Genomic DNA, 23,676 nt, shown 5'->3' on the forward strand with positions numbered 1-23,676 from the left:
CCTTGGCGCCCATGGCCTGACGCGTCGGTGCTGCGACGGGGGGTACGCCAACGGCGGGTTGTTGCCGCCCTCGAGGTACGTGAGCACGCCCTCGAGTGTGCGGCCGGGGACGCCCCACCAGAGGTGGCGCCCCTTGTTGTTCTACCGGCCGCCGACCACCGGTGCGCCGTTGGTGGACGCTAATCGCTGCTGCTGGCGGCGCTCGAAATACGCCACCCAGGCCGCGTGGTTGTCGGCGGCGTACTGGGGGAGGGAGAGTTGGGCGTCGATGAGGGACGCGCGCACGATCTCGACCTCCTCGGCGAAGTACTTCGGCTTTGCCACGGCGTCGGGCAACGGGGGAATGGGCACTCCCCCGGCGCTGAGTCTCCACCCCGTTGGCCCGGCGCGCATGTCCGGCGGCGCCGGGATGTTCGCCTGGAACAGGAGCCAGGACTCCTGTTCGTGGAGCAAACGGCGGCCGAAGCCGTTGGCCGCCGGCTCGTCTCCGGGGAAGCGTTCTGCCATGGTGACGGTGGGGCTAGGCGGGCTCGGGAGAGGTAGAGGGAGGGGCTGGGCGGCGGCGCTCGGGGAGAGGCAGGGAGAGGGAGGGGCTGGACGGCGGCGAGGGGCGGGGCTGGTGTGGGCACAGGCAAGTGGAGGCCGCCGGCTTTTATAGCCGGGCCACGCCCGTGTGTACGCGTGCGAGGGAGGGGAGGCGTCGGCGCGCCATCCCGTGAAGCGCCGCCCATGAGGAATCAATGGCAAGGCTGACCGGCGGCAGCCTTGCCATTGATTCCCCGCGGGAACCGAGGCCGTTGGGGGAAGACGAGGCGCCGAGTCGCTGACGCGACTGGCCCGCATCTTTTTCACGCCAAAACAGCTCGCCCCGGCGCCCCCGGGCGCCCTCGGCGCGCTGGGTTCAGGCTGGGTCCGCCGGCGCTGTTTTCGTCCCAAGCCGGCGAAAATCGGGCTCCTGGGGGCGCGACTGGGCCGTTTTTTCGGCGCCGGCGCGAAAAAATCGCCTGGGGAGGCCTTCCTGGGGGCGCGGCTGGAGATGCCCTAAGCCGCCACACGGGATGAGTTGATCAGTTGAAAATCCCAGGCGTTTGTAACCTCCCCCTCTATACTTGCTGTTATATGTTGATGATATGTTGATTGCTGCCAAGGGCAAGAAAGAGATCACTGCTTTAAAGGCATAGTTAAGTAGTGAGTTTGAGATGAAGGATCTTGGTGCTGCTAAGAAAATTCTACATATGGACATTATGAGGGATAGAAATTCTAGCTTATTATTTCTTAGTCAGTAGAGTTACATTAAGACAGTTCTTGATCATTTTAACATGCACGATGCTAAGTGTAAGCACTCCCATTGCTCCTCATTTCAAATCATCATCTTCTCAATCTCCTAGTACGGATGTCGATTTTGAGTATATGTCAATAGTTTCATATTCTAGTGTTGTCGGTTCTTTAATGTATGCCATGGTGTGTTCTAGGCCTGATTTTTCATTTGCAATGAGTTTGGTTAGTGGATACATGGCTAACCCTGGTAAAGAACATTGGAAGGTTGTTCAATAGATTTTCAGGTATCTTTGTGGCACTTCCCATGCTTGTTTGAAATTCAGCAGGACTGGTGAGGGACTAGCTGGCTATGTGGATTCAGATTTTGTTTCCAGCGATTTGGACAAGAGGAGATCCCACAGGTTATGTAGCACTATTAGTGTGGTTGTGTCGTGAGTTGGAGGGCAACATTGCAGTCTACCACTCAAGTAGAATACATGGCTATTGTAGAAGCATGTAAAGGTTTGTATGCTGAGCTTTGTGGAGATAATTCTTGCATTTAATTTGTTTTGTTACAGTTTGAAATGATCTAGATGACGACTAGAGGGGGGTGAATAGGAGTTTAATAACTTTTACGGATTTGGCTTTATCCTAATGCGGAATTAAACTAACGGATACTTTTCAAGCACAAATCCCAAAAATGCTAGGCTCAACTAAGTGCACCAACAACCTATGCTAAACAAGATAGGCAATTAAGCAAACTAGCAAGCAAAACTATATCACAAGATATGGAAATGAAGGAACAACTAAGCAATTCAACTATCACAAGATATATCAATATGGGCAAGTATGAATTGCGGAAAGTAAAGGGTATGGGTATGAGATAACCACAAGTGAGTCGGGGACGCGGATTTATCCCGAAGTTCACACTCGTGAGAGTGCTAATCTCCGTTAGAGCGGTGCCGTAGCCGAAACACCGGGGCGTCACCAAGTGACTCACTGTATTCTCCCTTTTGAGTCACCCCCAACGGATGAGCCTCGATTCACTCGGCGTTGGTCTTCAAGGCGACCACCACACCTTTACAAACCTCTCCGTAGCACACCACAACCACGGAAGCTTCTGGAGGAACTTGACCACCTAGGCCACTTGAACACCCTTCCTCGGAGCACACCACAAAAGGAAGCTTTCGGGAGAACCTTGGCCACATAGGCCTCTTCACAATCTTCTCAATATATCACCAAACCATCTAGGAGGCGAAGCCTCCAAGAGTAATAAACTCATGGGCTCTCACACGAACAAGTCGATGCGGGGAGCTCAAACCAATGCAACAAATGCAATGCAAGGTCAAGCAACAAATGCTCAACTCACTCTCTCAATCTCACAAGATGCAACTCAAGAAAGTGGGAGATTGAAGAGAGGGGATGCAATGGAGGAAATCAACAAATGACTCCAAGATCCATCCACAAATCACCCTTCACTTAGAAGGGAGATAGGGGTTTGGGTGAGGTGGTAAGAGTCTCAAAATGATGTTTAGAATGTGAATGAACAACCCCCAAACCGGTGGGGAGGAAGGGCTCTTTTATAGCCAACTTCCAAAACTAGCCGTTGGGGCTCCAACGGACACTTCCTGGACACCCCATGCCCACGGGGGTTTAGACCCCGTGCCCACGGGGGTCAAAAACCCCGTGTCCACGGGGTACCCAGAACAGCCTGCAGCAGCCCACTAAAACAGTGATAACTTTGGCATACGGACTCCGAATTCGATGATCTTGGGCTTGTTTTGAAGCTATGGAAAAGCCCAAGGTCCTCACATAGAGAACCACCCAATATCAACACTAAATAATGATGCAAGTAATGCAAAGGTTTGAGCTCTCTACATGCGACATGATCAAGCTACATGCCCGAGAGTCCCTCTTGATAGTACGGCTATCAAACCTATAATCCGGTCTCCCTCCAAGCACCATGAGACCGGTAAAACTAGGAAAACCTACGCTAAGGTATACCTTTGCCTTGCATATTCAACTTGAGCTTGGTGATGACTCCAATGCTTGTCTCAAGTTGGAATCCCTTTCTTGTCCACAACCACTTGGTGAAGATGCTTGAATTGATTCCTCATATTGCAATGAGGGAAGCCTTAACTTAAGCCCATCTTCACATGAGCATTATCATGATGTGGACCGCAAGCTTCAAAGCATATAACCTCCGGCTTCTCATCTTGCACTTGGAATCCTCGAACCCGATGACCATCACCACTTGATGTCATCCACACATAGGCTACTTGAGATCTTTCCTTTTGATGCAAGCCCATGAGAAACACCTAACCCACATAGACATACCAAACACATAGCATGGGTTAGGTAACAAAGCACAATTCACAATTACTTACCATACCACTAGATCACTTGATCTCACGTGGTACAATGTTTGTGCTTTGAGAGTTGACCACTTAGATATAATCTTTGAGCTTCATCTTGGTCAACCAACATCTTTACTCGAAGCTCCATCTTGGTTTCTTGAAAGCCACAATGAACTCTTCATTTCCCTTCATTGCTTCAAGACTATATCACCAAAGACTCTTCCATGACCATATCAAGTTCCACTATGAATATCATCTTGGTCACCACTTGCCCTTCTAAAAACTCCATCACAATCTCTTGAGAGGCATAATGAATTTGTCACTCTAGTTGCTTGCTTCAAGACTTGATCAACCGAAACCCAACACATGATCTCACCATCATCTTGTCTTGAGACCATAACTTGAATTCTTCTCTTTGATTACTCTCTCAAGCCTTGATCCTCAGAAGCCCAAATATATCAATCTTTGAGATCCTCCAATGCACTCCATCATGAACATAATTAGATTAGGCATTGAAACCAATCTTGATGGCTTCAATAGAAGTACCCTAAGACCAACTTGAAACCTCACTGGATATGGGATCTCGATAGCCAACACCTAGGCCAAGTAAGCATGGGGTATCCAGAGAGTTGACACTCGACCCCGTGCGCATGGTACAAGCCCGTGTGCACGGGGTATCCAAAGAAGGATACCATGAGGACTTCTTCAGATGCTTTGATGGCAGACTTCACAAAACAGCCCAATGCACTTCAAGCATCACTATGGAACACATCTTCATATAAGATTCAGTGCATTTGATGCTCCATAGGAATTGTCATTTAGTACCAAAGTATAGGGCAAATATATCTTCATATATATGGACTTCATCCTTGATTCTGTCCAATATCCTTGAGGCACTATCTTCATATATATATATATATATGGACTTCATCCTTGATTCCGTCCAATATCCTTGAGGCATTATCTTCATATATATGGACTTCATCCTTGATTCCGTCCAATATCCTTGAGGCACTATCTATGGACAAAACCTTCAAATATATCTCACTGAAAACATTAGTCCATAGAGATTGTCATTTAATTACCAAAACCACACTTAGGGGCTACATGCCCTTTCACAGTCAGAGTGCCATATACCTCACAAAGGATCAGATGTTCCATGAGAGAACAAAGCACATTGATGTCAAATACCATTTATGTCGGAGGGTTTATATAATGAATTTAAGACAAGTATGCAATCTATCCGAGAATAAATTGTATACTTGAGGTGGTTTTGATAGCCTCAAACATCACAAAGATAGTTGATGTTATCAAACCAATTGTACTAGCGTCGAAATACTACACAAGAATTTGATGCTAGTAGAACCACAATATATAGAGAAAACTCCCCCACAATATATGCACAGGAAATAACTTGGTGGAGTTTCCTCTATATACACATCCATGCAATGAGCAAGCAGAACAAAAGTTGATAAGCATGAATGACAGGAACCAACCCACTTCACCTAAACCCTCTAAACTTCTCCCCCATTGGCAACAAGTGCCAAAATGGAAGAAAAATCTAGACGGCCAATATAGTATGAGTTCCTCCTTAATTTGTGCATTTCTCATATTATGAGTGGAATCAAATGCACATATCCAGTTATGAACAAACGAAGAAATTCACACTATACTGAGCATCCATAGAATGCACCAAAATGATATGACAATAGAATCAAACATTCAAAGGATCCAAAGAACATATTTTGGACAAGGGATAATGGAGATATCCAATATGATAATCATGCTAAGCATGGGTCCAAAATATATCCAACAACTCATGAGTGCAAACATATATGCAAAACATACAAGCATTCACTCAACAAGTACTAATCATGCCATGATGCAACACACACAATGTTGACTCTAACTTGAATAAATGCATGAAGTAAGTACTTGTTACCAAGAGAGAAAGCATTGGTTCAAGAGGCCCTTGATCTAGTACGCGAACATGAGGGACTTGATCTTGTTCTTGGATAGGTATATGATCTCCCACAACATATTGCTCTTGTGTTGGGGGTGATGACTTCCCTTATGGTCGATCGACAAGAGGGGCTCTTACTCCTTCTTCTTCTACATGGACGAGGGGTGTTTCTTGTGGAAGAATATGACCAATCCCCATTGTACTTGTAGCTTGGGAAGGAGCCTCATCACCTACAACACTTGAAACAAATTGCTCCTCATGGAAGCCGTTATTCTCATCACACTCCACATTCACCATTTCCTCAACACATCCCGTGGATTTATTGAGAATATAGTAAGTGTGGGAGTTTGATGCATATCCAACAAAAAGACCCAAATTTTGTATAATCGGGTTTACATGGTGAGAATGAAACACTTACAACCGAACCGGGTTTTCATTTATCTTCTCTCTCAAATCAATGAATCAACCAAGCTTGGCTCTAATAATTTTCCATGGTGTCTCCACCTTCCTCATGAATAAGCCAATCATCCAATGCTTCTCCAATGTACCTAAAACACATTAAGGTACAATTTGGTCCCCAAACTTATTAGGTCCGAAGTAGTAAGCACAACCACAATACATAGGGCAAACTCCACAATAAGTATGTGCAAAAGGATATGAACTTGAATTTCATGCACACCTTTAACCATTAATGATATTATGGAGTTTACCCTATATAGAGGATCAAGAGAGCAAGCAAGGCATGAAGAAGTATATAAATAAATATGCATGCACATGCCTACCAAGATCCAAAGAGATATAATTTGGGCAAAAGAACACTTAAAAGATGAATACTCCAATAATGACATACAACATTCAAGTTGTCCAAATTATATCAAAGTGACGAATCCACACAGGACCGCACACAAAGTACAACATATGAACTAAGAAAAAAACAAAGAGCATAAAGGATATACACTACACACATGCTCAAAGGCTTATCTCACTCAAGTAGATAATAGATAGTACAAGCAGTGAGATAAGGCAAGTTGAAGCACAAGCCGAGAAGAAGATGATCATAAAATTCTACCACAAGAAGAAATACCAATTGGTATTTGGAATTAACACTCGGTGGTAGAATCCGAAGAAGCACAAGATCATAATCAACAAACACCCCGTGCGCACGGGGGTCAAAATACCCCGTGCACACGGGGTATCCAGGGAGTTACGCAGTACCCCGTGCGCACGGGGGTCAAAAGACCCTGTGCGCATGGGGTACCCAGAGAGTTACGCAACACCCCATGCGCACGGGGGTCAAAAGACCCCATGCGCACTGGGTATCCAGAACTTTTCTGGTGCAACTTTCTGGATACCACGGCAGGCATACAACAGAGGCAAATAACCACCTAAAAGAGATAACTAATGGATACTCTGAGAAACTGAATTTCAAATGAGCTTGACATACCACATAGTGACTAGATAATATTGAGTATCAATACTATGTGGTATTTCTCATATTCACATTTTGGGTTTGTGATGTGCACAAAACATAACACTCCCCCATAATGTGATGATCCACTAAAACCTCGCAAGAGCCAAACAACATACAAACAAGGCTCAAGACAACAAGCATCACTATATGATGTGCAATGCAACCTACACATGCTAGAAAACACAAATCAAGCATACTAGGAAGCACAACATATAAATGCACATGCTAGATACAAAACCTAGGCAAGCAAGGGGCGAGTAACTTTCAATGTAAGCAATACAAATACAAGTTACCACAAGGATGAACACTAGATAGATAATATGAAGATAATCCACATGACTTGGCTCGAACAAATAAATGGTGAATATTCTTTTCTTCATGAACTAGCCAAATCTCCAATGTCCTCCACACACCTATTGATCAAGGTTGAGCTTGATGGTCCCCAACCAAGTTGGGTCCTAAGAAGTTAGACACAATAGGCTTGGCAACCCAAATGGCCTCTTCCATTTCCAAACCACTTTGGCGCCAACAAACTTGGCAAAAAAATTGCCAACAACATCCTTCCTAAGCAAATAATGATCATTGACTAGAGGAGGCTTAGGGATGTTACCGTTGGGACAAGATGAAGATATGTGTCCCTTCTCACGACAAATATAGCAACATGTGCTCCCCCTTCTCTTCTTCTTTACTTTCTCAATTTGGGGAGCATTTCCTTGGTTCATTATTGGTAATGGCCTTTCTTCAGCTTGAGGTTGACCTTGAGATTGAACTTGAGGTTGACCTTGAGATTGGACTTGAGGCCGCTTCCCTTGCTGCTTCACATTTGAAGCCTTCTTCTTCAATGGACAAGATCTCACATGGTGTCCAACATTCTTGCACTTGAAGCATGTGATGTTGGCCGGATTCTTGACTTGGTCTTGTTCCTTATTCCTTTTCTCGGACTTCTTGTTGTTGGAGATGAAACCAAGTCCACCCTTGTCATGAGGGAATTTTTGACCACTCAAAATATTGTTGAGAGTGGAATTTCCTTCATGACACATTTCCAAGTCTTTCTTCAAAATAGTGACTTGAGCCTTGAGCTCTTTGTTTTCCTCTACAAGGTTAGTATCAACAAAAGTACTAGAGGAAGTAGAAACTTCATTATTAGAGCAACAAGGCAATGAGAGCAATTCATCACAAGAATCAGCTATAATATGTCTAGATGAATTACTAGGACTAGCACATGTCAATAAATCATTTTGAGTAAATATAGTGCTAATGTCCACATGAGGCTCACGAGATGTTACCTTAGTCACAATATCCTCATGAGCTAACTTTAGCCTTTCATGGGAGATTAGAAGGTCATCATGAGAGCCCGAGAGCTTTTCATGGCTTTCTTCTAATTTCCCATAATTGCTAGTTAGCAAAACAAGTTGAGCCCTTAGCTCAACATTCTCCTTCAAGATAGATGCTTCACAAGAAGTAGAGTTAGTAGCACAAGCATCATTGACAATATGAGAGGAGCTAGAAGAAACTAGAGACTTCACATGAGTAGCTTGAAGTTCCTCATAAGACTTAGAGAGTTTGGTGAGCTCTCCTTTGACATTCTTGTAGACAAGGTCAAGGTGCTCAAAATCCTCTTTAAGTTGATCATGAGCAACTTCAATCTCTTCTTTAGAAGACTCTAAGTCTCTAAGAGTTTCTAGAGCATCAAGAAGGTTACAATCAAGTTTTTCATTTTGTTCTTGCTCTTCGTGAAGTAAATCATTACACTTTCCAAAATGAGTGATAAGATCTTTAAACATCTCATAAGTGTTCTTATTTACCCCACGAAGAGAATTACCAATTTCATATATTTCTTGACTCATATCCCTATCACATTCATCATTACTCTCATCAATATCATTACAAAGATTAGATGATACCTCAGTATTACCTCTTGCCATGAGGCCCATGTGAACATCGGAGGTTGATGATGATTCTTTTGGAGAGGGAGTTTCTTTATCATCAAGAGTAGGATATCCATGTCCATGGTCTTGACACTCATAGCATTTCCTCTCCAACAAGGTGATGTCCTTCTTTGCTCCTCTAGCAATTTCCTCATTAATGATGTGTGCACTATTTTCTCTTGTTTCCTCTACATGGTTAGTCAAACAACAACTAGAGGAAATAGAAGCACATAGACCATGGAAACAAGGAGTATCAAGCATATCATCACAAAAGGTATTCAAGGAATCTCCAAATGATATGCATGGACTATCAGCACAAGAATGTAAGTCATTTTTGCTAGATATGCTCAAGTCCATAGAATCTACAACACTACCATGTATACATGTAAGATCATCAATGTTGAGCACATCATCACAATCATCACAAATGATATTTTCACTCACCATGTCATTACCTTGGGACATGCCACATGATGGTGAGGCGGAAGAAGTTGAAATGTCCAAGTACACGGAGGAAGAAGCAATATGGAGATCTTCATGATTTGAAGATGTGGAGACCTCCTTGATTAGCTCCTCCGGAAGATGATGAACATCAACAAGATTAGACCCACCATATATTTCTTCAAGTTTGGTCCACATATCATGAGCCGTCACACAAGTCATGATAGACTCAAATACTTCGAGGGATATAAACTGGATTATGGCATTCTTAGCACTATATCCGCAAAGCATATCATCATTTTCCTCACTAGTTGGAAAAAGGTCGTCCTTCCACGAAGAAGCCCCTACAAGAACAATTCGCACAAAACATGGACCCATGGTCCGAAAATGACAAAGCATGCGAATTTTCCACAAGTGATAGTTTGTGCCACTAAAACAAAAGGTGTCATCGTGCACTATACCACTAGTCGACATCTTTACTCTCTAGGCGGTGAAGCCTACCAAGGAGAGACCAAAGCTCAGATACCAATTGAAATGATCTAGATGACGACTAGAGGGGGGTGAATAGGAGTTTTAAAACTTTTACGGATTTGGCTTTATCCTAATGTGGAAGTAAACTAACGGATACTTTTCAAGCACAAATCCCAAAAATGCTAGGCTCAACTAAGTGCACCAACAACCTATGCTAAACAAGATAGGCAATTAAGCAAACTAGCAAGCACAAACTATATCACAAGATATGGAAATGAAGGAACAACTAAGCAATTCAACTATCACAAGATATATCAATATGGGCAAGTATGAATTGCGGAAAGTAAAGGGTGTGGGTATGAGATAACCACAAGTGAGTCGGGGACGCGGATTTATCCCGAAGTTCACACTCGTGAGAGTGCTAATCTCCGTTAGAGCGGTGCCGTAGCCGAAGCTCCGAGGCGTCACCAAGTGACTCACCGTATTCTCCCTTTCGAGTCACCCCCAACAGATGAGCCTCGATTCACTCGGGGTTGGTCTTGAAGGCGACCACCACACCTTTACAAACCTCTCCGGAGCACACCACAACCACGGAAGCTTCCGGAGGAACTTGACCACCTAGGCCACTTGAACACCCTTCCTCGGAGCACACCACAAAAGGAAGCTTCCGGGAGAACCTTGGCCACATAGGCCTCTTCACAATCTTCTCAATATATCACCAAACCGTCTAGGAGGCGAAGCCTCCAAGAGTAATAAACTCACGGGCTCTCACACGAACAAATCGATGCGGGGAGCTCAAACCAATGCAACAAATGCAATGCAATGTCAAGCAACAAATGCTCAACTCACTCTCTCAATCTCACAAGATGCAACTCAAGAAAGTGGGAGATTGAAGAGAGGGGATGCAATGGAGGAAATCAACAAATGACTCCAAGATCCATCCACAAATCACCCTTCACTTAGAAGGGAGATAGGGGTTTGGGTGAGGTGGTAAGAGGCTCAAAATGATGTTTAGAATGTGAATGAACAACCCCCAAACCGGTGGGAAGGAAGGGCTCTTTTATAGCCAACTTCCAAAACTAGCCGTTGGGGCTCCAACGGACACTTCCTGGACACCCCGTGCCCACGGGGGTTTAGACCCCGTGCCCACGGGGGTCAAAAACCCCGTGTCCACGGGGTACCTAGAACAGCCTGCAGCAGCCCACTAAAACAGTGATAACTTTGGCATACGGACTCCGAATTCGATGATCTTGGGCTTGTTTTGAAGCTATGGAAAAGACCAAGGTCCTCACATAGAGAACCACCCAAGATCAACACTAAATAATGATGCAAGTAATGCAAAGGTTTGAGCTCTCTACATGCGACATGATCAAGCTACTTGCCTGAGAGTCCCTCTTGATAGTACGGCTATCAAACCTAAAATCCGGTCTCCCTCCAAGCACCATGAGACCGGTAAAACTAGGAAAACCTAGGCTAAGGTATACCTTTGCCTTGCATATTCAACTTGAGCTTGGTGATGACTCCAATGCTTGTCTCAAGTTGGAATCCCTTTCTTGTCCACAACCACTTGGTGAAGATGCTTGAATTGATTCCTCATATTGCAATGAGGGAAGCCTTAACTTAAGCCCATCTTCACATGAGCATTATCATGATGTGGACCGCAAGCTTCAAAGCATATAACCTCCGGCTTCTCATCTTGTACTTGGAATCCTCGAACCCGATGACCATCACCACTTGATGTCATCCACACATAGGCTACTTGAGATCTTTCCTTTTGATGCAAGCCCATGAGAAACACCTAACCCACATAGACATACCAAACACATAGCATGGGTTAGGTAACAAAGCACAATTCACAATTACTTACCATACCACTAGATCACTTGATCTCACATGGTACAATGTTTGTGCTTTGAGAGTTGACCACTTAGATATAATCTTTGAGCTTCATCTTGGTCAACCAACATCTTTACTCGAAGATCCATCTTGGTTTCTTCAAAGCCACAATGAACTCTTCATTTCCCTTCATTGCTTCAAGACTATATCACCAAAGACTCTTCCATGACCATATCAAGTTCCATTATGAATATCATCTTGGTCACCACTTGCCCTTCTAAAAACTCCATCACAATCTCTTGAGAGGCATAATGAATTCGTCACTCTAGTTGCTTGCTTCAAGACTTGATCAACCGAAACCCAACACATGATCTCACCATGATCTTGTCTTGAGACCATAACTTGAATTCTTCTCTTTGATTACTCTCTCAAGCCTTGATCCTCAGAAGCCCAAATATATCAATCTTTGAGATCCTCCAATGCACTCCATCATGAACATAATTAGATTAGGCATTGAAACCAATATTGATGGCTTCAATAGAAGTACCCGAAGACCAACTTGAAACCTCACTGGATATGGGATCTCGAGAGCCAACACCTAGGCCCAGTAAGCATGGGGTATCCAGAGAGTTGACACTCGACCCCGTGCGCATGGTACAAGCCCGTGTGCACGGGGTATCCAAAGAAGGATACCATGAGGACTTCTTCGGATGCTTTGATGGCAGACTTCACAAAACAGCCCAATGCACTTCAAGCATCACTATGGAACATATCTTCATATAAGATTCAATGCACTTGATGCTCCATAGGAATTGTCATTTAGTACCAAAGCATAGGGCAAATATATCTTCATATATATGGACTTCATCCTTGATTCTGTCCAATATCCTTGAGGCACTATCTTCATATATATATATATATGGACTTCATCCTTGATTTCGTCCAATATCCTTGAGGCACTATCTTCATATATATGGACTTCATCCTTGATTCCGTCCAATATCCTTGAGGCACTATCTATGGACAAAACCTTCAAATATATCTCACTAAAAACATTAGTCCATAGAGATTGTCATTTAATTACCAAAACCACACTTAGGGGCTACATGCCCTTTCACAGTCAGAGTGCCATATACCTCACAAAGGATCAGATGTTCCATGAGAGAACAAAGCACATTGATGTCAAATACCATTTATGTCGGAGACATTGTTGAGTAAGGTAAACTAAAGGTATGCAAGATTAGTACTCCTGATAATCCTGCTGATATGTTAACAAAGCCAGTTCTTGTAGCTAAGTTTGAGGTTTGCTTAGACTTAGCTTAGTTGGTATAACTCATTAGCCCTAGTGGCTGGTGGGCCGCCCCCAACAGGGATGCCTGCCCCCCCTCCCGGCGGTACGGATCAGTATTGACCTAGTTCACCTGTGTTATATATATCCTTTGTAAGACGCCACACGAGATGAGTTGATCAGTTGATAATCCCCGGCGTTTGTAACCTCCCCCGATATAGTGAAAATTTGCTGGCTGGCGCCCGTGGTTTTTCCCCCCTTCACGTTGGAGGGGGTTTCCACGTTAAATCTTGTGTCTCCTGCTTGTTTTTGTTCTTCATCATGTTGTTTTGCCCGTCATATCTCTAACACATGGTGGTTTGGGTCCCTTCAGAGAGGTGTGCGGGAGGTATCGAGCGAAAGCTTCGCGCGAGGTGCCGATGGTGACAATGCTTGCGAGTGTCAGTGTCCCTCTAGGGGTGTTGCCTTGATTTCTCTACCAACCCTTTTTTGCCAGCACCAAGAGTGGTAACTCTTGTTCTCTTAAGGCAGACGCGACAGCGACGTGGTGTGTCATTTCCCTTCCATGTTCAGGTTATATCATGTGCTTATTTTTGGCGGTGTGCCGCGAAGTCTAGTTGTACACTTTTGTGCTTTTTAGCATGTCTGATTTGTTTTGTCGTGTTTTTATTTACATGCCTTTATTTTTATAAACCATGGCAAACGGATTGCAAGCCGAATAACTCTACTCTAAAACAGCTAGCCAAATCAGATAACAGTCATCACCTAAAACATACTCCCTCCGTCCAGTGGCGGAGACAGGCCTAGGGCAGTTGGGGCTATAGCCCTAGGCCTAGCAACATTTGCCTTTGTAGTTCCTTCTTATAAAATACTATACAAAATCACTCAAGTGCAACACTCGAGCTAATTTAGCCCTAGGCGTGATCTGATGCTAGTTCCGCCACTGTCTCCATCCTCAAAATATAACATCATTTTTTACATTATGATAGTGTAAGAAATGATCTTCCATTTTGAGACGAAGGGGTAGATACAAAGCATTCATCAATATTTTACATTTACAGGCTCGCACAAAGAAAAATGAAAAACCCCAACCAAAGAGAAAGAAAGGACCAAAGAAAGCACATGCTCCATCCAAACCACACGCAACGCAAGCAGCCACAACCTGAGCACACGAAGCAAGCAAGTGATGATCACCCTAACACGCCGGAGAGATCCCCGCTGTCCTTGCCGCTCTTCCTCTTGGAGAAACTCTTGGAGAAGAGGATGTCACCGATGAGGGGCACGATGGGCTTCACCTTCTGCGCCTTCCTCCTCCTGCCGCCGAGCAGGTCGTCGTCGATCTCGCCGAGGCTCAGCGCGTGGCTGAAGGACGGCAGGTACTCGCTGCTGTACGTGCTGGACTTCTCCGCCCACCGCTCGCTCCGCACCATGGCCGCCGCCATCACGTCGGCGTCCCCACGGATGCTGCACCGTGCCGCCGCCGCAGCCTTGTCGGCCTCGATCTCGGCCAGCCTCGAGAGGCCTCGGTGGAGCTGCGCGTTGAGGCTGGCCACGGCCATCTCCATCTCGGTGCCCCTCTTCCTCAGCTGCAGCACCTCCCGTCTCGTATCGGCCACCTCCGCCTCCAGCTTCTTGATGGAGCTCACGACCGCGAGCCCGGCCTCGTCGTCTTGGCAACCAAGCTCGCCGTCGTCGCCATACGCCGAACGCGGCGGCGTGAACGACGGCGAGGAGTGCGCGGAGTACATAGGCACAATAGCTGCCGTTGCCTCATGCACCGGTTCCGCATCTACCTCTGCCATTGCATCTGGAGAAAGGGTGGCGGTACTGCTCCTACTGCAATCTTCGTGCTTGGCGTTAGGGGTGGCATTGGCATGCGGATCGGCAATGGCAACCGCACTGCTGCTGTATCTGGAGTTGCTCCCGCCGACGAGGATGTGCTCCCCGAACACCGCCACCGCCTCCTTCACGGACCGGAAAGGGCGGGCGGTGTCGACCTCGACGCGATCAGATGCCATGGACGTTCTGCCTCCTCAAGGATCTGGGCTGCAAGAAACATTCACAAGCTCCCGGAGGTTTATATGGAGGTGAGAGGCCGCTGGTTTCTTTGCTTCCACTTCAATAGCACACTGGCCACCAGCAGCTAGCCCCAAGCAACCAGTTTCCCAGTAGCAACAAGCAAGAACAATGACTTGCCACCTAAAAGAAGTTACAGAAAACTCACAATGCTCGCGTAGAAAAATCTGCAGGAGTGGCGCTGAAGCAGGGACGCTAGCTTTCTGGGCACTCTTGTCTGGCTGGCTATCTGTCTGGCTCCAAGGAGACGAGCACGGTAACAACTGCTGTCAGAGAAGCACAGAACAGAACAGAAATTCTGGTGTCATGAGAGTGGTTGAGAGAAATGATAGCTCTTTTTTTCAGTTCTGGCATGCAGTTTCCAAGGGGGATAGGAGCCTTGTAACAAACTGTCCAGAGACATGATTCTGTTGAGATGGCAAATGTTACATGCCACCAACGGAGGTACAGCGCCTTTTGTTGATGTTGCAACCTGCTGAAGTAATAACGGAATGGATTAGCCCTCAAACATGTGATGTGCAGCTAAGCTGAAAAGGTTTGCTTCTAGGCCTCTTTGAGTCTTTTCCAATAGATGAGTGACACTTATCTAGCATCCCTGATCGTACGAATGTTACAAATGCTCAGGTTGTTGTGTTTCTCATAAAACTAAATGATAAGTGGTTGCCAATAGTGGATACAAGTGAGGTCCTTGTTTCCACCCGTACGACGGCTTCTTAGTTTGCCACCCGGTGGCCTTTTTATGTTTCTTCTTTCTTTCTTGGGTGTGATTGTGCTGTGGCCCCAGCCGTCTTATTTGCTATCGTGATTGGTACTTGGTTGTATGGATGTTTGCTTTATCTATAAAGCGGGACGAAAGCCTAGTTCGGAAATAGTGGATACAAGTATTAAAAAATGCTAATTTTAATTAGCACTACTTCTGTATAAATTGACAGTAAAACCAACTCTCTGCTGCCAAAACATTTAAAGAAGGCTCTGAAAGTATATGCTTCAAACTTATTGTGTGAGGAGGGAATCCATATTGCACAAATCCAGCAATCTGTCACACGGTCTCATGAGTATTAGCCAATGAAACATCTCATGAGTCCAGCAATTTGTCATACGATCTCCAGGGAACTAGAACCAAAATTATCAGTAATCTTCCTTGGCGCAGTGGTAGAGCTGCTGCCTTGTGACCAAGAGGTCACGGGTTCAAGTTCTGGAAACAGCCTCTTGCAGAAATGTAGGGAAAGACTGCATACAATAGACCCAAAGTGGTTGGACCCTTCCCCAGACCGCAAGCGGGAGCTACATGCACTGGGGCTGCCCTTAATCTTCAGTGCCTTTACTAAACAGTTATTCAGTTTTAAGCTATCACTGCATAGCATAAATGTACATCAATATTCAAATTTACCAATGTAAGCCAACACAAGGGTGCTGAAAACAGCTCATTTTCTTTCCTTTAGTTCAAAGGTAAAGTAGCAAAGTTTGCAAAAGTTGCATTAAGATATTCTACTGTAAATAAAGTAAAACCTGTTGGGAAACACATGCGTTATTTTTTTTTTCTTTTAGAGGAAAATGATAGTAATATGAGTGAAAGGATACACGTGGTGCCGAATAATCCTAATGGTGGACGCATCTTAAATTGGCGGATTAAGGCCCCAAGGCATGTCAGCAACGTTAATCTCATCAGCCATTGCTTAATTTCCTTGAACGAATTTTTAGCTCAAAATAGTTGCTTAAAAATACAGGCATGATAAGAAAATATGTAGAAACGCCGAAATAATTGTGCAAAACATAGGTTTACTTCCAGAACAACAGATTTTGAGCACAAAATCATCATATTTGTGGTTTATTTTTATGTTTAGTGTTGGCATTGACTTACGGTCTTCTTAGAATAGACCATTCCACCATTCTTACTGGTAAATGAGTAAATGCTAGTGGTACTATTCCACAAATCAGACCACTTGCCGATGAATAGAACACGGTTCAAACTTGCAAGCTGACGAGGTAACGATGACGATTGATACCAACCTGATGCTGTGAGGCGCCACATCACTTTGAGTCAAAGTTGACCCCCTTCGTGTACGCCGCAGATGGGGTCTTGCGCCACTAATCTGACCATTGCTACTTTCTCTACCATTGCTTCTCCTACCCATCTTCTTCCACATATGATAGTGGATCGATCAAGCCCTTTGCAACACCACCATCACCACACCTGCAAACAGCTGACCCGATAGGTTACAGAAGAGAAGAGGTAGCCATGGAGAAGAGCAGGTATGGCTCATATTCTCACCATGGGTTATTGCTAGCGCTGCTGTTTTTCTTGCTGTTTGATTTGCCCATGGCCCGTGTGCAACCTCTGCGGCTAAACAAAGCACAGGAAAGCACCATGAGAAACCTTTCAAGCATGGTCTCCGCCATGGCTCCGTGGAGCCACTGGGACACAACCGACCCGAACCCGTGCCTGTGGAGTGGGGTCACTTGCTCTGTGCCGTCTAACTGCCCTGGTTCATCTGCAGTTGTGCACCACCTCTCCATGTCTCGCTTTGGCCTCTCCAACTCCACCGTAATTGCCTGCTTATGCTCCCTTGATACCTTGGAATCTCTGGATCTCTCAAAAAACAGGTTCACCGATCTGCCACGGCAGCTCTCCTCATGCCCCCTGGGTGCTAGATTGCGCACGCTCAATTTGAGCTACTCTCAGTTGCCTGGACCGCTCGGCGACTTCACTGGTTTCCGCAAACTGGAGGTTCTTGATTTCTCCTTCAGTTTGCTGAGTGGAAATGTAGACGAACAGTTGAGTTCTTTGCCCAGATTAAGAAGCTTGAACCTTAGTAACAATACACTTGGTGGTAGCCTCCCAACAATTATGGTCCACTCTTTGAAGGAACTGGTGTTATCTAGCAACAGCTTCAGTGGCTTGATACCTAGTGAAATCACCATGAATACCGAGATGTTGGATTTGAGTTACAATAAGCTTAGTGGTGAGATACCTTCTGATCTGTTCTTGGCTGCTGGTTTGCATACCGTTGATCTCACCGGCAACAGGCTTGAAGGGCACATCCCGCGAGGATTCTCTCGCAGCCTCTATCGCCTTTGTCTCGGAGGGAACTTGCTCAGTGGCAGCATCCCAGGCTCGATTGGTGATGCCTCAAGCTTGTCTTATCTTGAGCTGAACAATAACTACTTGGTGGGAGGCATACCCCGGCATGTTGGCAGATGCAGTAAGTTGGCTCTCTTGAATCTGGCAAGCAACCAGTTGAATGGTGCAGTGCCCACTGAGATCGGCAAACTTGATAGCCTGTCTGTTCTGAAACTCCAAATAAACAATTTTGATGGACATATACCAAGAACACTTGTCAATCTGGTGAACTTGAATCTACTGAACCTTAGCCAAAACTCATTTACTGGAGAGATACCACATGAAATTTTCCAGCTACCACGGCTTTCAAACATAAATTTGCAAGGCAACAAGATCACTGGCGTCATTCCAACTTCAATCAGTTCACCGCAATCTCTTATTGAGCTTCATCTCGGGGATAATGAGCTCACTGGTGTCATCCCCACAATGCCGACCAGCTTGAGTGCACTTCTGAATCTAAGTCACAACCATCTCAGTGGGTCTATTCCTTCAAATATTGGTGTTTTGAAGGACCTGGAGATCCTTGATCTTTCCTACAACGACTTGTCTGGCCCGATACCATCCTCGCTCGAAGGTTTGCAAAGCTTGACACAGTTAGTGCTTTCTTATAATCAGCTGTCAGGATCCCTTCCAGCATTTCGATCATCTGTGGCAGTCGATTCCACAGGAAATCCAGATCTTCTTAACAGTACCGCCAACGCTTCAGACGTGATGACAAGCACCGAAGATCACAGCTCGGCTATATGGATTGCGGCAGTTTCATTTGTGGTTGGCTTCGTCATCTCTTTCTATGGGGATGGGATCAGAAACGGGTGGCTTACAGGTTGAATGGGCAACTAGCTGATTAATTCGTGCTGCAAGCCAAACCCAACGCCAAGCCATGGATGCACGTAATATTTTTGTGGTTAGGACTAAAGATAACAATGCTGTTGTAATAAGAAATAAAAACTAAACTACAGTTATATTTTTCTCCCTATAATTTGTTTTGAAAGGCATTTTCTCCGCAAAACAGTTGAACTGAAGCAGAGTATTCAGATTGTCCTGTGGAACATGGTTAGGAAGAGTTCGATTAAGAACACTCAACGAACAACAACGCATTGGACTTCAATTAAGAACAATCGTTCGGTATTCTCGCAGTTGTAGATCTTGAACAATCAAGACTGCAGGCAAGACTGATCCAGGAGATGCTTGAATGTTGGTGCTCTATTGGCCAATCATCCATTGCAACCTGACACTCGATGCAGAGGCCGATTTTTTCCCCTCTTTTTGAGAAAAAAAAAATCCCCTGCAACCTGAAGCAATCAGAGGAATGGTACCTACGACTGCTACGAGCAACGCAGATCTGCCGTTCGGGGGCACACACGGAAGGCTAAGAAAGGAGGCACCTACCTCATCCTGCCCGCCGCACGTCGCCGGATCAGGACGGCGTGAGCACAGCCACGCGGCGTGAGGAGTAGGCGGCGGCATCGGTGACGAGGGCGGCCGAGGCAGCGGCGCGTAGAGGCAAGGGCGTGGCGGTGGAAAGGAAGGCCGAAAGTGTGCGTGCCACGTGCGGAGTTGGGGTTTCATACCGGAATTGGGGATGACGGAAACCCTAGCCGCCGCCGGACGAGCCGCAGAACTCGCAAGGCGGCGCTGTTCCCTCCCAAACCCATCCGCCCCACGCACTCCATCTATCCTCTTCCGGTGGGGATGCCAGCCGGAATCGCCGCCTCGTCGCGGCACTCTCCGGAGAAAAATCCGTCGGTGAGTCCCCGTCCCCAACGTCCTTGCTCTTGTTATGGCGCCTTGTCATCAAGGCTGGTAGATTTGGGTACGTTTCAGGATAGAAACAAAATGGGTACGTAGCATTGATCTTCTTCAGGTACAAACTGGCTGTAACATAGCAAATTACTTGTTCCATAAAATGTGTGTACAATTTCAGTTACGCAATCTTCTTTGGCAAAGAGAAATAGAGACGACACAATTGTTTGATATAGTATAAAGAAATAAGGCATCACAATGGTAGAAAATAATGATTAAAAATACATTTTTTAAGCAGCCAACGCTTGTGCCTCTTTCACAAGATCCGAGAAGAGGGGCCTGACAGTCTTCTTGGCTCCACAGTCAGTACCAGCAAAGAGCATGCAGCTTTCAAGGTTAGACATGATTGTTGAAGCCTTAGACAGTGTCTCCATGAATTTCTGATCCTTGAAGTGTGCGCTGTACTGGCCGCGCCGCATCATTGTAAGAGCAATCTGACCGCAAAGCTTGACAATTCTTAGGCTGTTAGCCGTGGCCTCACAGTTCTCTTCTACTATAGTCTTGAGCTTCGCCACAAATTCACCTTCTGCTGTGACGATCGTTAGAGCCACGACGTTGAGGTCATCTGCACTGATCTGTTTGCTGCATATCACCAAAATAAGAGATAAGAACGCTTCTTGCAATTCCATCATAGCAGTTCGCTCCTCAATTGTTTGATCGGTGGACTTATTTTGGCTCTTGTGCTCCGAAAGTTGTTTTTCTTCATCATTTCCCAGTATAGAAAGCTGTTGCTGCTCTGCATCATCGCCCGATGCAGAAACATTGCTTTGAGATGCTTCAGTTGTGGGTTCTCTTTGGCTGTTCAACACTTGTGTGAGTAGCTGCAATAATAAGCACGAGACTGGTAAATGTGAGGCAGCGGGAACTTTTCAATTAGTATATTTTCCTTTTGCGAAACTCAATTGTACATAGTTACAGTTTTATGTTTTGAACTTGCTAGTGTTGTGCTGCTCTAGAAGATGTTTGAATTAGATAAACAGGTTGAAACCGTTACCTTTGGCAGCAAGATAGTCTTCACATGTTCCTTGTCCATTTGATGGTGACTACACAAATTCTCCAAGATCTCTGCTGCTATTGTTCTGTATACAATCGTGTTCTTAGCATCAAGTAATTCAACAATGTTCTCATATTCCCTCCCTACAAGCGCAGATATAGTTACTGTCTTGGATAATAGTGCCAATGTTTTACCAGCCGTTACTTTCAGCCTTTTCGTGACGAGCTTGGTGTCTTGTTCTTCCGGTTCACCGTCAGCAAGGAAGATCTGCAGCTGCTTCTTGATGAGATTTACTATTGTTTTACTGCTGAGATCAGTTTGCATATCCATAGCCAGTTCTGTCAGGATCTCCATGGCCCGCATCTGCAGTTCTACGACATTTCCATTGCCCTCATCAAGAATTTCCTCCAGGTTGCTCACGGCATGTTTGCTAGAACATATTTCAGAGTGCACCCTTCTGCCTGTCCACTCAGGAGCATGGATGAGCCTGTGAACCACTATCAACGATCCGTTTACTATATCTGCCCATGCATCTATACTGATATCTTGGATTAGTGTCTCAGAGTGAAGAGGCGCCATGATCTTGGGGAGGAGATCAGGGGTGCTGCAGATGTCGCTGCAGTTCTGTTGGTCGGTCGCGAGCTTCTCAAGAATTGTCATGCCTTGCAGAATTAACTCGTTCCAGCCATCTCCTTTGCTGCCATGAATTGGGATATCCGCTTCATCTTGTTGGGCGTCACCCGCTTGGGTTTTAACCTTTTTTGCTCTGAGTTCAATCCTTTTTGCTCTGTGCTCCTCTATATTTCTGACATAATGAATCAATCTTTCTTTAGCATTAATAGGCATTTCTGACTTATTTTGAGTTGAGCAATGATTGTGTCCTTGTTGGTTGTTCCAATATGGCAGGCTAGTATCGAGCAGGGAGGATATGCACCGTATTGCCCCAGGGTACTGGGCTAGATGGATGTCACCTGCAAGATAGGCGACAATCCTGGCGGCGAGCTCCCTGATCTCTCTATCGCTGCTTCTCCACCCCAGTGTATCGATCAGCTTCAGAATCTTTGGCCTCGAGGGAAGAAGAAGTGATCTTACATCTGCATCCAGCTTAATGAAGGTGTCGAGCATCCTTGCCCCCGAGAGATAGTCTTGCTGTGATTCAGAGCCCAGCAAGTCGACGGCGTAGTGGATCAATTTCCTGCCATGGATGGACGCAGGGTCCCGCCAGCATTTCGCCTGTGTGTCCAAGAGGTACTCTGAGACCGATCTGCTGCCCCACTTCTCTGGGAACTTGCATGCTCGTCGCAGAAAAACGACAGGCCACATCTCCCCATGATGGAGCCACAGCCATATAAACAAGAATGCACCTTGGCAGAGAACCAAAGAATAGAATATGTCTAGAGCTGGCATCAGGTTTGCTTTGCTGCCATCTCCATCGTTGCTTCCATAATCACGCTGTATTATGCGCCACCATGAGAGGACGACGCAGACAAAATGCCCAAAAAAGTAGACGAGCTGTATAAGGTACACTAAGCCCAGGATCACAAAGATAACAGGAAGGCATAGGATAAAACTCCATGAAAATGCAGTGTAGCAACACCGAGGCAGCTCTTTAGCATCAACTTTCTTCCTAAGATCCTGATTGATTCTCGCCCACCACCCACAAGCGTTGAGCCACAGTTCAAGAAAATGAGAGGACAGGGTGTCCTCAAAGTCGTTGAATATCCTGTGTCGCCATAGCAAATGCATAGTCAGGGCCCAGACACCCTCGTTGACAGTCAGATGGTGTTTGGTTAAAGAAAAACAATGAGAACATATGATGAAATAACAACGCTAGTGTTGAGTGAGGATGTGACTTGTTTTGATGAACACCTGTAATGTTAATCAACTGCAATCTCCAACATTTACCGATTCACGGAGTAGGATGTAACAACAAAAAACAGATCACAGATTGAACAAGTCTGGGAATAATCTAATAACCGAATCACCAATTACTGGATCACAAACTCAAAATCCCCACTCCCTTTAGAAAAGTTTAAGGATTTCGATGGAGATTAAAGGTGGGAACTAGAAGTAGACACTAGTAGAAAAGGGGGCAAAGGTCCAGGCCGGGTCAGCCCATTAGTCCCGGTTCAGTCCAGAACCGGGACCCATGGGGACATTGGATCCGGTTCGTGAGCCCCGGGGGCCGGCCGGGCCACGTGGGCCATTAGTCCTGGTTCGTCTGGACCTTTTGGTCCCGGTTGGTGGGACGAACCGGGACCAATAGGCCTCGCTCCTGGCCCACCACCATTGGTCCCGGTTGGTGGCTCGAACCAGGACCAACAGCTAAATAATGCAGAAAACAAAACAAAAAAACTGGAAAAAAAAATAATGGCAACAATAAGTACTTATTTATACGATAATTCTTTTTGCTATTAAAGTTTGTAACAAAATTCTAATTACTTATTTATTTATTTTTATGATAATTCTTTTTGCTTTTAATATTTTGAACAAAATTCTAATTATTTATTTATTTTCTTTTATGATAATTCTTTTTGCTATTAAAGTTTGTAACAAAATTCTAATTATTTATTTATTTTCTATTATGATAATTTTTTTTTGATTTTAATGTTTTGAACTAAATTCTAATTACTTATTTATTTTCTTTTATGATAATTCTTTTTGCTATTA

At 45.2% G+C, this 23,676-nt stretch overlaps 4 protein-coding genes across 6 annotated transcripts in view; 1 reads left to right on the plus strand and 3 right to left on the minus strand.

Annotated features, from left to right (window-relative positions):
- Window positions 1–14,001: 14,001 nt before the first annotated feature.
- Window positions 14,002–17,231, minus strand: LOC119295307. Of its 2 annotated transcripts, none has more exons than XM_037573707.1 (2): window positions 17,099–17,231; window positions 14,002–15,563 (listed from the first exon to the last, which is right to left on the minus strand). In XM_037573707.1, exon 2 carries the CDS (start codon window positions 15,028–15,030, stop codon window positions 14,203–14,205), a length of 828 nt encoding a protein of 275 aa, XP_037429604.1. In that variant the 5' UTR covers window positions 15,031–15,563; window positions 17,099–17,231; the 3' UTR covers window positions 14,002–14,202. The 2 variants fall into 2 exon arrangements, with proteins under 2 accessions (XP_037429604.1, XP_037429605.1); XM_037573708.1 differs by lacking the exon at window positions 17,099–17,231 and having other exon boundaries at window positions 14,002–15,058; window positions 15,237–16,207.
- A 59-nt stretch (window positions 17,232–17,290) lies between these two features.
- LOC119295304 (LRR receptor-like serine/threonine-protein kinase RCH1) lies at window positions 17,291–22,753 on the plus strand. Of its 2 annotated transcripts, none has more exons than XM_037573704.1 (2): window positions 17,291–19,955; window positions 21,913–22,753. In XM_037573704.1, the coding sequence occupies exon 1, from the start codon at window positions 17,328–17,330 to the stop codon at window positions 19,035–19,037; it is 1,710 nt and encodes a 569-aa protein (XP_037429601.1). In that variant the 5' UTR covers window positions 17,291–17,327; the 3' UTR covers window positions 19,038–19,955; window positions 21,913–22,753. The 2 variants fall into 2 exon arrangements, with proteins under 2 accessions (XP_037429601.1, XP_037429602.1); XM_037573705.1 differs by lacking the exon at window positions 21,913–22,753 and adding an exon at window positions 20,251–20,290.
- On the minus strand, window positions 20,073–21,951 carry LOC119295305. Its single transcript, XM_037573706.1, has 2 exons — window positions 21,007–21,951; window positions 20,073–20,833 (listed from the first exon to the last, which is right to left on the minus strand). Exons 1-2 carry the CDS (start codon window positions 21,850–21,852, stop codon window positions 20,243–20,245), a joined length of 1,437 nt encoding a protein of 478 aa, XP_037429603.1. The 5' UTR covers window positions 21,853–21,951; the 3' UTR covers window positions 20,073–20,242.
- LOC119292565 overlaps window positions 21,860–23,676 on the minus strand; it is an 8,970-nt gene continuing 7,153 nt past the window's right edge. The window contains exons 2-3 of the mRNA XM_037571365.1: window positions 21,941–22,729; window positions 21,860–21,887 (exon numbers count right to left, since the gene is read on the minus strand). Coding sequence (XP_037427262.1) covers window positions 21,860–21,887; window positions 21,941–22,729 — 817 coding nt within the window. The remainder of the gene's footprint in view (window positions 21,888–21,940; window positions 22,730–23,676) is intronic.

This window comes from Triticum dicoccoides, chromosome 4B (genome assembly GCF_002162155.2).
Source record: "Triticum dicoccoides isolate Atlit2015 ecotype Zavitan chromosome 4B, WEW_v2.0, whole genome shotgun sequence".
NCBI lineage: Eukaryota > Viridiplantae > Streptophyta > Magnoliopsida > Poales > Poaceae > Triticum > Triticum dicoccoides.

Coding starts and splice junctions, on each gene's coding strand:
- LOC119295305 (XM_037573706.1), bottom strand. CDS start 21,852: ATGCCTATTAATGCTAAAGAAAGATTGATTCATTATGTCAGAAATATA. Junction 20,834..21,006: donor AGACTATCTTGCTGCCAAAG/GTAACGGTTTCA, acceptor TTATTATTGCAG/CTACTCACACAAGTGTTGAA.
- LOC119295304 (XM_037573704.1), top strand. CDS start 17,328: ATGGAGAAGAGCAGGTATGGCTCATATTCTCACCATGGGTTATTGCTA.
- LOC119295307 (XM_037573707.1), bottom strand. CDS start 15,030: ATGGCATCTGATCGCGTCGAGGTCGACACCGCCCGCCCTTTCCGGTCC.